The 13,640-nt window shown below is 40.1% G+C and overlaps 1 protein-coding gene across 2 annotated transcripts in view; it reads right to left on the reverse strand.

Annotated features, from left to right (window-relative positions):
* Nucleotides 1-13,640, reverse strand: part of LOC118321019 (E3 SUMO-protein ligase PIAS1-like) — a 51,635-nt gene that overhangs the window by 16,458 nt on the left and 21,537 nt on the right. Inside the window, exon 2 of one of the 2 annotated variants that reach the window (XM_035652191.1) lies at nucleotides 8,417-8,912. In XM_035652191.1, coding sequence (XP_035508084.1) covers nucleotides 8,417-8,912 — 496 coding nt within the window. Of the gene's footprint in view, nucleotides 1-8,404; nucleotides 8,913-13,640 lie in introns of both variants that reach the window. The other variant, XM_035652190.1, reaches the window with a different exon arrangement.

Genomic DNA, 13,640 nt, shown 5'->3' on the forward strand with positions numbered 1-13,640 from the left:
ACTAACATACTCCTCGTGGGTCAATAAGCCTGCTTGTGTCTAGCACTGCCTACCAGCAAGGAAAGTAGGAATATTTTTACAAATTCAGATTTTGACTCTACAGTGAGTAAAAAACGAAAGAAACCTCTTGGTTCTGGGTCTAGTTTCTCTGGTTTGAAGAGAAGACGTGTGAGCTAAGCTACAGAGAATGTGCTCAGCTCTATAGCCCGTCTTCAGCACAACAAAGCCCAGCTGGAGTTTATTAACTTGTTAGTGGCTTTGCTACTTTTTCTGTTTGGTACACCGCAGGCACACACATCCACACACAAACACACACATACAAGCACAAACACAACATACAGCAACATTCACAGGCAGAACAAAGACAAAAAAATCCTTTCAGCGTCACTCAAATTCAAATCTACAATGCTAGAAGGATCCACAACAAAAGGTCAGATCTGGATGTTACACCCACACCCACACTCACTGACAATTGAAAACTTTCCAGAAGTGCCCCCCCCCAACAGCACTGATGATCCTTTATTATCTACATAAGGGTGTTGCGCAGTTATATATTGACAGGGCTCGTTAAAGCATTCCAGTGTGCTTACAGGACTGCTAAGGCTGGTATTATATTTTCTTAGCCTGGCAGCTCGCTCTGCTATCCCCATTAATGTATATACTGTAGCAGGCATTTCACAATGTCTTTAGAGCTCACCTTCATGCAATATATGCTGTGCCCAACTCAGTAGAGCAGTGGTAAATATCTGAAACGATGGAAAAGAACAGTTTTGCTTATGTTTTAGATTAGCTAAAAGAGCGACAAATGTTTAGAGTTACAATCAGGGTTCGGCTCTTTCTAATCAGGAAACTCGAGGGGATGATGATGCACCAACTCAGGCTTGGAAGAAAATAATGCTGGTTTTTATCGGCTCTAGAGGAGGGAAGCCATTTTGTGCAGTGTGTTTATAGTTCAGAGCAGCCAGGGCTCCCTTGTTGATGTTCATTTGTTGTGAGAAGGCTGAGCTGTTTACAGTGAGATAAAGAATTTTGCTCGGGATCGTGCAAGGGACTATGAGCTGGTAAATCTTAGGTTGTGTTTTGTTGTTGAGTGAAGACATACCTTATGGGTTTTTGTGCTGTAGATGTTTGAGAACATTTCCACCATGACCTGTGAAATGTAGCTGATAATGTACATGAACTACTCTCCCTGCCGATTCCCTGAGGAGACATGCATTTGCTTGTTAATCCAAGGGCAAAACAAGATGAACAGAACAACTGATTTGTACCGATGAAGTGTGCTTGCTCAAGGACACTCCAGCTAGGTGGATAACTGCCGTCATGAAGACTTCTGGATGATGTGACTGTATCACACAACACCCTGATGTGCAATTTCTGGCATCCTGCTGGGGTTAGTTTGCTGCTTTGTGACCCACAATGTAATCAAATTATCAAAACAAAAGTGTACATTCGTCAGTGATTGGCCTGATGTTTACTGTTGCCTAGTTACTCTCGGATGGGGGAGGGATGGCACTGTTGATTACATCTATTTCTTTACTAACAAGTAAAATCTCAAGTAAAGGCCGGATCTTAAAACTGTTGTCACTCAGTGATTCATTCATTCAAGCTTGATTGTACTTTACCTTGTTTGGACATAATCAATCTCAGCACTTACTGTAGATGTTTCACAATAAAAGCCTTCATGGTACTGATTCTGAGCCACTAAAAGCGTTTCAATAGTAAACAGCAGAGGCAGCCAATTAACACAGTGAAAGGTAAACAAAAAGTAAGTAAAAAATGATCAAATATACTTCATTAGAAATAAAGGCCTGTCTCTAATAATCGCCCAACTTAAATAAAGGGCTGACTTTCTTTAGCTTTTTTCTTTTTGGTTTGGTTTATTGAGAACATAATGTATTTATAAATGATAAAATACAACATTTAATACTTTGTCAAGGATACAATGATTAAGTCTTGGACTGTTATTTCTATCTTGGTCCCTGATGTTTACCCAGAACAGCAACCTTTAGCAAGACAGACATTCAATGTCTGACATAAAGAAATATTAGAAAGTAGGAACTAAAAACACTAAAAAAAAAAGCTTAAATACATTAAAAGCTCCGGACACAATATGAGTCTTTATAGTACTTGCCTACACAGTTTCTCTTGAGATGAGTGCCAGACTACAGTTATTTATGAGAGGGTGGTTGTTACACCTGCTTGTTCATTATAAAATCAGAGCTTTGTGAACTTTGTGTGCTGTGTTTTGTTGGATGGATGTTGGTGTGATTGCCAGGACATATAGCAATTCTGAATGTATTTTCAGCCTAGATGTTTTGTGGACTCTGTTATTGTAAATGGGGTTAAAACAGTTTTCCACATTGTGGTAACATACACACACATGCATAGGGCATGTGTGTGAGCAGCGTTACGATAATCAATTTCTTGTCTAATTTTAAAAACCTCCCTTAACCGCCCATATCTTATGTAAATGTATCTTTATAGAAATCATGTATATGCATAAACACCTTATATAAACACACACTGCAGCTGTCTCACTCAGTGACAGCTAACACACATTGCAGATCAAATGCTCACAAAAACAACCAGCAGTGTGCAACCTGTATATTATAAAAAGGAGCTGGATGAGCACAAGGACAAACACACTTCTCTCCGGCTGTGTTTCCAGTTACATGAAAAATTAGGGAGGACCACGAAGGACTCTAAATACAGTATGTGCAACAAAGATGAGTTCAGAGTTGAGATTTTGGAGTTGTTAAAAACACTGAATATCCAATTCATTTATTCAATCAATCATTCAAGAGGCACTAGAGCTGCCTAATGTCCAACTATAATCAACATGATATATGCAACACACCTAGTTATGCAAATAACTCCATTCATTTTGCTAATGACTATTATAATTAGAAATATTTTACAGGAAACATTTAGTATTTTTACATTTGCATAACGTGTTGGTGGTGTTAATGTGAACTTTATATTTCAGAAATGAGTCACAGAATCTTTTCAGAAACTTTCACAAATGAAGGACTCCAAAACAGAGCATCAACATTTAGCCGACTAATCGATTAATTTAATCTGAATCTGCAACTAATTTGATAATGTAGTACAAATGCCAAATATTATCTGATTCCTGCCTCTAAAATTATGCTGATTTGATGCTTTTCTTTGTCATATTATGGTAGCAAAGACTATTATTTGGATAAAACAAGCAATGTGAGAGCATTACTCAATTAATCAAGAAAACAATCGGCAGATTAATTGAAAATAAAAACACTTGTTAGTTGCTGTCTTACTCCAAAATCTAACCAAATACTCGACTGTAGAAAGTATGAAGTTTGTATCTGGCATCATTATTTAATAAGTTATGATGTTCACAGTGTAAGTGAAAGGCAGATGGCACCATGCTGACATGATTCATGCCCTGGCATGCAAACTGTATTGTAGAGCAGAATATAGATTTATTTTGCCTTGGCCTTTAAAAATATACTGAACGTAAATATGACTGTGACCTACTAGCCTAAATAGGCAGCACAAAGTTCTTAACAATGACACCCAGACATCTAGTTTTCAAAGCGATTCGATATGTACAAAAATAAAATCATGAATCACTGATTCATCCTAAAGGAAGCGATGTTCCAAAAGCTTGATTAGACTGACATTTTTTACCACATTATTTTCCTCCATTGTATGAATATCACAGCAATCTTCCAATGTAACAAGCCATTATGCACGAAACGCTCATCAAACGCGAAATGGGCTTGCATCCTTTTCCTGAAGATATGGTGATTAAATCATGTATAATGCATATGCACCACAATGATATCCATAATGAGCACAGAGGCATAGTTCTCTGTGGAGGACGGATAATGATGGAGATGAGACTGGAGTTCAACCAGTGAGGTCGCCATGGTAATGAAGGAGTAGCTGGTGCAGACCAGACTGTTGACCAGTTTGAACTGGCAGGGCTAAACTGTGGGCTGACTAACCTTTATCCCACAAACTGATAAGACTCAGCAGAGGGCACAAGGCTGTACAGGAGGGAGGGAGGGGGGAGGGGAGGGATAATGACAGGGAGAGAGAGCGAGAGAGGGAGGATGGTCTGAGAGCGATAATAACTACGTTTACATCCACACAAGAAACCAGGGTATTGTGAGAAATCAGGTTAAGACTGAGGATACGTTTACATACATACATACATGTAATTCCTATTAACCTGAATGTAAATGCAGCTGGTCAGAAACTTTTCTTTTCAACACATCAACCATATTTGTGAGCAAGCTTGACCGATTGGATGAATATATTTTTTTTTTGGGTCAATTTTTTTTATTTTGCTAATTTAATGGTGTGCCTCCGAAGAACGAGAGCCGCTGCTCAGCAACAGATGTTCAGCGGTGCAGTAGACACACTGGGCCCATAAATGAGTGAGAGGGAAAACAGTTCTAGAACCTGAATATTTTCACATCAAACTCTGTGAACGAAGGCTTTATTTCGGCTAGAGAATATAGAAAATACAGTCACAAGGTGATTCACAGAGGCTCCAACTAAGACTCTTACTCTGGAGAAGATGAGGACACTGCAGGGACAGGCCAGGAGAAGAGAGCCAGAAGAGTACACACACGCATGTGTGAATACATTGGACATCACCAGTTGTTGGACGGTCTGTTGTCTGTGTTGGGCTGTAATACTTTAAGTGTATGATGGTGATATATGCTGCTGTGGCTGGAAGAGTTTTTAGCATTTGGACTGATGTCGCAGTGAGAGGACTGGCTCTGTATTCAGAGAGCAAACTGTTTTCTTCTTACAGTGTGTATGTGTAATACTGTGTAAGGCTTTCTTAAATCAAGCTACATTATGCACCTTATATTGTTCTCTTACAGTATACTTCCATACACTGCTTGCTGTGTGAAGCGTTAGTGTTCACTACTGTGTGCATATAAAACAAAAACTAATCCAGTTTTTATACTCAGAAAGAGAGCCAAGAGAATTGCAGAAAAAAATACTAATCAAGGTCCAACAAACCCACTGCTTATCAAATTAAAGGCTCTAAAATTTACTGACTTGGTAAGTCTTGAAATAGTACACATCTCGCATAGAGTCAAAAATACATTAGTATTAGTACATTAGCAGTAGCCTGAAAACATCCGAAGGATGTTTAAAAAGAGGGAAAGTCAACATGAGTGGAATATGCATGTTGAGGAGACAAAAGGTCAGAACTAATGTACAAAACATTGTTGTATATCAGCTGAAGGAGTGAATTTATGGAACAGTTGTAGTGAGGAACAGAAAATGTTATTTAAAAATAAACAAAAATAAAAATGTATGACCAGAATGTTGGCACTGACGTCAAAGAGGTTTTGTATTCTAAAAATGGCCAGTGCAATGGCTTCAGCCTACTCCTTTTCTATCTATTGAAAATATTTAACGCTGCTTCTTGAATGGTTGAACAGCTTTGGAACAGTTGTCTTCTTTTTCCATGTCTGAATTATACCAGGAAATAAACTGCAGTTCAGAGATGGAAACAAACATACCCAGCCTTATTTAATCGAACCTTAGACGCAAGGACACACCAAACAAGTAATAATCTTTTCTTTTACTACCCTGTTTGAAGTCTGTCGTACACATGTGCTCTTGTAAAAACCCGGTTAGAATCCCGGTTAAGCACAGACATGGCCGACAAATCAGCTTTCCCCAGCAAAAAATAAATAAATAAAAAATCCAGACCCCGCAGACCAAGCAAGCAAGTGGGGGAAGGGAGTTAGAAAAAATGAGAAAGTGATGGAGAGAGAAAACAGGAGGCAAGACAACAAGAGAGGCAACAACAATGGGGGAGAGAAACAGAGAGAGAGAAGAGAGAGAGAGAGAGAAGAGAAGAAAGAAGAGAAGATGAGAAGAGAGAGAGAAAGAAGAGAGAGAGAGAGAGATAGGGATTGAGCAGTAGTTAGAAGATCAGAGAATAAACAAGCAGAGAAGAGACAGAGTATGTTAAAGTGTGATCACTTAGTGAGGAGACTACAGCTGATCTCCCAGTCTGCACATGAGTGAAGAATTACAATTAATCAAGTGGTTTCATTACTTCCCTCCATTATTATAAGGATAAAGAGGGTCGTCACCTCCAAGCTGCAGCACGGGCTTTATTTTTAAAGCAAATTAAAATTTTCAGCTTTGTGAAACGATGTGCACCATCTTCCTCTGGAGGTTTTTCCTCCTCTCACTCATCCTTTCCACTCTCTCTGCTTCTCGGAGAACAATACGATCAACATGCATTATTTATTGGAAAGTACATTTGTGTCTGAAAGTACTGTATGCGCAGATGTGTGTGTGCGCGCGCGCTCATATCCAGTGTGTTTGAGAATGATGCCAATGTGCGATTCAGATTCAAATGAGGGGAGGGTGTGTTCTGCGGGCACAGGTGTACGCCTGTGTGATTTCATCACTTTGCATGCAAATTTCAACCGAGGATGGCCACGGAGACAGAGCGAGGATGGGAGAGGGAGAGAGAGGCGGCAAAGAAGGGATGGAACATGTGCAGGAAATGGATAGAGTGGGAAAGGGAGAGGGAAGAGGAGAAAGATGGTGTGATGACAGAGCTGCAGGCGCTGTGTTTGTACATGCATCTGCAGGCAAATTAATCACAAGATGGTCTTACTCCATTAAAATGCTAATGTAGGAAAATCTAGACATTTCCATATATTTGCAATATCCCAGAGCCGAAAGAGTGTTATTATGCTAAATGCAGGCTGGCTGCTCGATGCACACCTAATATAACGACAAATCTGACCAAGATAAAGCCAAGATTAAAAGTCTCCTAAATAGTGAATTAAAGGGCAGACAGATACAAGACATGCCACTTAAACACTGGGCCTTCATGAAATTAGACAAGAGAAGATGTTGAATATTTGGCCCCGAAAAACTACTTCCTACATCGGCTTCTTATAGTTTAAGTTATTTTACAGCAAAGGTTTGTGTATTTGTTTCACTGGTTTAAAGGTGGACATAAATAATACCTATACTAAAGATCAGGGGTGCACATTTTGTTTTTGTCCACTGGCCAATGTTCAAATTTTTGCCAGCCACTCAAGAGATTCTCACAGTTTTTTTATTTTGGACCCACTACAGCTATGTGTTGGTATGTTAAGACATAACGCTGTTATGCAGAGCCAATGCAGCACTGCAGAGTGACAGCTCAACTACTGTACTCATAAATGTCTGCACTTGCTCACTTAATGTAGTATCCTTGGAGACACATGACTTTGTGTAGATAAATGCAGTACTGTCAATATGTTGTTGATGGTCTACTTGTAGCAGTTCATTTATATTCAGTGGCTGCACACTGAATTGGTCTCACAGCTAGAAATATATTGGTACAATGAAAATATAATTGCAATTAATCATGCTGCAGTATTGCACACAGCCCATCCAAAACAAATTTAAGCAAAGCAGTCCTTATGTAATAATATAAATATCCAGATAACAGTCATTATTCACTGATAATGCATCCTGAAACTACTCAAGAAAACTACTCAAAATTACCTTTAGATCCACAAAAAAAGAATATATGATTCATCTTTATATATTGGTTTCAAGCTTGTGACTAAATGCCAGCTCTCTTGCTCGTTAATGGAAATAAACTCTTGAGCAAATACTGCTATTAGGTAAGGTATTTGAAGGAGTACAAGAGAATGAGAGAGGCAAATTCTTCAGTGCTTTTTCTTTTGGAAACGGGATGGATAAGGCACCCCAATTAGAATTTTCACTTAAAGCTCTTGGGAACCAACTGTGACCTCTGTCTACTCTGAACTCTTGGGGGAAATATGAAAACGATATTTTTGCAGTAACATTTCTGTGCCCTGTCAACACATTAGCAAGCAGCACAACTGGCAGGGAGCCTCTCCACAACAGAGGAAAACACAAATGTCAATGTTTTCTGTGACTGCTGCCATGATTATTACGGGAATAATATACCGATACAAATATTCACAACCTTGCAGATTTGTTTTTTCAGCATTTTCACTTTCCCTGGATAGTCTGCCAGTGAAGATATAGACAGGAAATATGTGGAGAGAGAGAGGGATGATATGCGTTCCCTAGAAGTTACTGTATGGTATGTGTCTTAACCACTAGGCCAACAGGATGCTCCACAGCCTTCCATTGTATGGTGTATTCTTACATTTCCAGACATAGAATTTGCTATATTAAGCAGCCATGTAAATTCTGGTTTTGTAAAGCTACGAAAAACAAACATACCTTAGTCATAAACCTTTTTTTTTAAACCACCAAACCATAAACATGAAATGGTGCCATTCTGTTGAAAACTAAAACCAGGTTTATCTTGTGATGAAATATACTTATTTACTATCATTCCCCTTAAATCCAAGACCAACTCTCACACGAAGACACTCACACATGCCTTCACCTAGACTGGTTGGCTTGATGAGCTCATCCAGCATGTCGTAGAAGGGCAACCTCTGGAGCTTGACATCTGGGTGGACCGGGTGCAGCGTGGCCGAGGTGGACAGGTGGTGCGTCAGCCCGGTCAACTCGTGTTTCCCAGGGCCGAGCAGTGAGAGGGGCAGTAAGGCAGCGGGCGACGGGGCTCCACCGTGACCGGCGTGACCCTCATATGCCAGCTGTGTCAGGCCAGCGGGCAGTGCGGCGCCCCCTCCTCCAACCATTCCAGCTGTGGCTGGGTGGTGCGGCCCGGGCATGGCCAGCTCTGAGTGGGATACCATTTTGGCAGGGAAGCGTCGTCGGTAGAGCTCTTTGATCTTCATGTGCACAGCGGGGCTGCAGCCGGCCTTCAGCAGGTGCAGAGCCTTGGTCAGCAGCTCGTGCTTGCGTCCGTGCTTATTGCGCCCAGCGTAGCCCAGCAGCACCTGCAGCTCCGACACCCGCAGGCTCATCACCATTTGCTGTGATGGGGGACGGGATGAGAGAGAGGAGAAGGAATTAACTCTTGAGATGCAATGCCAATAACAATTTCTCATGACTGTAATAACGTACCAACCCTTCGACAGTTATTGAAGATATTTTCATTTATGAACTTTTCAGCACTTTTCCAAAAGGTGACAGAATATAATAAACCACTGTGCTGTGTTTAGGCATCTGATAAGCCTGACAAACTCTTGAATCTGTTACAAAACGTCCTGGATTATGATGATATTTCATTGTCTCACAGTTACCTGAGGAAACACACACCTTCAAAACACCCCCTTACATTTTTTTTATTGCAGTGGTATTAAAATGTTTCAGTGGTGAAGAAGCACAGTTTTCAGTTTTCTGGTCAGTCTTCACTTTAACCTTCGCCACGTTTGGACAGTTACTAAAAGAGTGACACTGCGTGAAAATGGTAGAAAGGTTTCTCTACAGGCTGTAACTCTGTGGGATTGAGTGAAGCAATTCAAAAGAATATCTGAATGAAGCCTCGGCCAAATACTATACAACTATTAAAGATGTGTTGTAAAGAAGGTGTTCCAGGTGAGATCAATTGTGTAGAGATCCAAGGACAGAGTCAGGACCATTTATACAAATGGACTCAAAAGTTGGGACCTGAATGGGACCTGGCGTTGCAGCCCGACGCCACCTGCTGAGCTACCGAGATTTAAAAGACGCCCAGCGGCACTGTAGGTGAAAGTTGAGAGTGGTTCAACTGTATGCAAATGTTTTCCGACGCATTGTGAACAACAACCAGACGAGACAAAACTGCGTTTCTCTTGATTCCGATTTCAGAAGCAGAGTTGTTTACTACTCGCAGTAGTATGTTTCCAGTGCTGATACAGGTCTGCAGTGCCGATCAGTGTTTCCTGCTCAGGTGTCACTGTTGTATTAAAACTGTTTCAAAAGTGCATACCGCATTAAAAAAAGAGACACAAAACAAAGCTATTCTGTGTTTGGGAAACAAACAGTTTAACAGGAAATTAACACCTTCGTCAGAAAACTGTCTGTCCAGTCAGAGCAGAGTATGTAAATTACGTGTTGAAAGAAAAAAACACGCAGAGCTACAGATTTAAGAGAGGTCAGAGACTGTGTGAATACCTTGGGGATTTCCCAGGGTCAAACAGGGGGAAGTTACTGTGTAAGAAGACATTTGGCTGCTGTGCTAACCCGTCTGCCACTGTTGACGCGACCTAATTGAATTTTTAAAGCATTACTGGACAATATGCATTAATATTCTGTGTTTATCTGGCTTGATGTTGGTGTGCTGCCTTTCAGCGATTCCAAATGAAAAAAAGCCTAGCTCTGCATATCTTTGTCTCACAGGTATCTTTGTCTTTGTCTAAAACACACACACACACAAACAAACTCCTAACCTGTATATAAGAACCTGCCCAAATACTAGAGACACCACTGACACTGGGAAGCAGTGCGCTCGATGCAGTAAGTTTTCATCTGTGTTGGAGTGAGGAAAAAAAACTTTAACCAACAAAGGATTTTGCCTGGCTCAACGGGAGGCTGAGGCGGTACCTCCCGGGGGCTAGTGGGATGAAGAAGCTGCAGCAGGAGCATGAGAAAAAAGTGTTGCCTGCACTGACTTGAGGTTTCGCTTTATGTTGGCTCAAACTACAGTAAGCACTAGCAGCTCTTCATTTAACCACACCAAATGTCCAAATGTCCAAATGTATGTGGACTAACTTCAGGTAAAACTATTTCTGTATGTGTTTATGAACCGCAATGATTTTATATCTCTATACTGTTGTTCATGTGTTGCAGTTTGGTGTTTTTTATGTTAATATGGCCCTATGTGTCCTTGTGAAATAAAGTTAAATCGATTTAGACAGAGAAACACAACTGCAAATATAGTTACTACATGTACGGTGACTCAAAAATAAGAAAAACTAGACATCAGAACTCATCATCATGATCAAGGCACTTCTCACATTTAGCTTCACATGACTGAGGACACCGAGCAGATCCCTGATGTGAATTTAATCTACTGAAGTTTTAATGCACTCAATACCTCACCCCAAAAAAACTGCTGGCCTGAAACAGAAGTATCTGAGAAATTTCCATGCATTTAATTTAGTCAAATTTCACCAGAATTGAATCGTCATTCGCAGGAAAGACAAAAGGAAGCACAGCTTCCTCGTATTAGAATAGGTGAGTGCACAGAGCTGAGCGACTGAAAACAGAGCAGGACGAAACAGAAAAGAGTAACACACAAGCTCTTTATCTTAAAAGGTGGAAGTGGGTGAAAAACAGAATTTAAACGAAATCTAAGCTCATTAACTAGCATCCATCACAAACATTAATTAACTATGTTGACAGTATAGCAAATTATAGCTATGAGACAAACATTAAAAAAAGCCAGTCTTAACTGTATTACACAAGCTATAAAGACGGACACATACTGTATGTGTGGAATGTGGGCTGTCACACACACACACACACACACACACACACACACACACACGTGTAGACTCGTAAGAATGTCTTGGACAAATCTCCTCCCTTCATCTCCTTTAATGACAGAGCAGGGATAAAAAAACAAACGTTGTTTAAATGACAAAGCACAAAGGGCTGTTAGTGCTCATTGTGTCAGTAACCTAATCAATTACATACACACAGTTGTTATTGTTGTGTACAGAATATGTGTGCTGTCGTGTCCATAAACACACTAAACCTTTAAGCCATCAAGATTTTATTTTTGTTTCTTATAATGAGGCACACTCTTCTCGGGTAACACCGGGGTTTTGCATTCAATTGACATTTAAAATGACATATATGACTGCTGTGGGCTATGTTCTGTGACCTAACCACAGCAGCGACATTTTAGGCTTGAAAAACAAAACCACTAATATGCACTGATACTACTTTTTCATTGCTGAAACAGATTTAATGTAAACCATCCTCATATTCAACACGGATCCCACAACTGTCACATTTGTCTCTTTTAACAACTGCTCAACTGTTTATAATACTTCACCCATAGACTAAATTTAAACAAGTTAATGCATTATTATTTGAAAGTACATATCAAATTAAACATAGCTAATTTTTGGAAAGCTTTAGTTTTACCTTCTCCTACTGAGCACTCTTTTGTGATCCTTTTTCTACATGAATACAGCCACTATGTTACTTGATCTCCACTTACTAAGAGGACAGAACTGAAGCTTATTCTACTGCTGTCCTACTTTGCTATAAGTATCGTCTAAATGTAACAAATAAACAGAAAACTGTCACACTACCAAAACTGTTTTCCTTTTTAACATGAGGGGCCCAGGTGTGAATAAAACCTCTCACTCTGGTCGGACCACAGAACAGTACTGTATCACTAAAACTGACGTATTAATGCTACTTTTGAAAGGAACTGAAACCCCCAAAGTGGTGCAGTTTGCTGTAAAACATGTTTCACTTTTGCATTTCTAGCTTGCAGTGCCTGCAAGTGCAGCAAACCAATATGTGCTTCAAATAACACTAATAGCAGAGATAAATTACCAACAGGCGACTCTTTTGAGGTCTCTTAACTTGGGAAAGATGCCACCACAGCTTCTTGGCTTTTCAAAAACAAATACAGAATAATGCTGATTGCCAGTAAGAAAGCCATTACAAAAAATTGTTATGTCAAGAATCATCTATTGTAGCAGCAATGAGATGTATGACATCTTTGTGATGGAAAGATTAACAAAAGTTCAGCCAGAGGATACAGTTCTGTGTTGACCAAAGATAAAACAAGATAAAAACAGTAAGAAAAATGTGATTGTCTTGGTAGTCTTTTAGCCCTTGTAACATGTAGGGCTGTACCAAAGGTTCCAATATTTTACATTTATGTAATGTACAGCAATGAAAATAACCCTAGATACAACACACAGGCAGAGAGAGCCGGGAAATTACAGTAAAATAAGGGATTGTAATGCGTGCAGTGGAGCAAATATGAACAACAATGAGATGGTTCGATGTCCATCACAAGTTCCCAGAGACTAAAGTGAAATCTTCAGAGGTCTTGTTTTGAGACAGTCCAAAACTCACAGATATTCAGTTTTCTATCACATTTGAATAAGAAAGTCACCAAATATCCATATTTAAGATGCTGGGACCAGCAGTTTGCCTAAAACATTTATTAAACAATTAACTAATCGACTAATCGTCTGTTTCAGCTCTGCTTACAAGGTTCCTAAAAGTCCAGTTAATGGGAAGACTCAGGTTCCTCTGTTCCTGCATTGAGAGGACCATTTCAGACAACTTGGGCCCAAACCAAGCTCCACGCTGCTCAAAGTGACAGCAGAGGCTGCTGTTTACAGACCAAACACAGCACTGTGTACAACTGCCACAAATGCAGAACCAAGCACACACTCACACACACACACACGGATACTAACGAAGTGCCCGATGTATACAACATCCACACAGACAATTACCAGTCAGGACATAGACCTGTCCTTGTCCTGCCACTACATACATAGGGTAAAGGCACATTTATGGGAAGGGGGGGGAATAAATCAGCAGACAGACCCCCATTCGTGAATGTAATTCTAATGCCTTCGGTCTGAACCACGCTGCCGTTATAAAAATACATCAGTCACAGCCGGCTCTTACAGCAGGACGAGGAAGCTCAATCACAGGTGCAGCATGCAGCCAGCAGCTGTCTTGTCTGTGGATTTTAACAGAGATTTTTTTTTTAACAGAAAAATAATTTTGATAAT

The sequence above is a fragment of the Morone saxatilis genome, unplaced genomic scaffold (genome assembly GCF_004916995.1).
Source record: "Morone saxatilis isolate NCDOM2014 unplaced genomic scaffold, NCSU_SB_2.0 Contig11, whole genome shotgun sequence".
In the NCBI taxonomy this organism is placed as follows: domain Eukaryota; kingdom Metazoa; phylum Chordata; class Actinopteri; family Moronidae; genus Morone; species Morone saxatilis.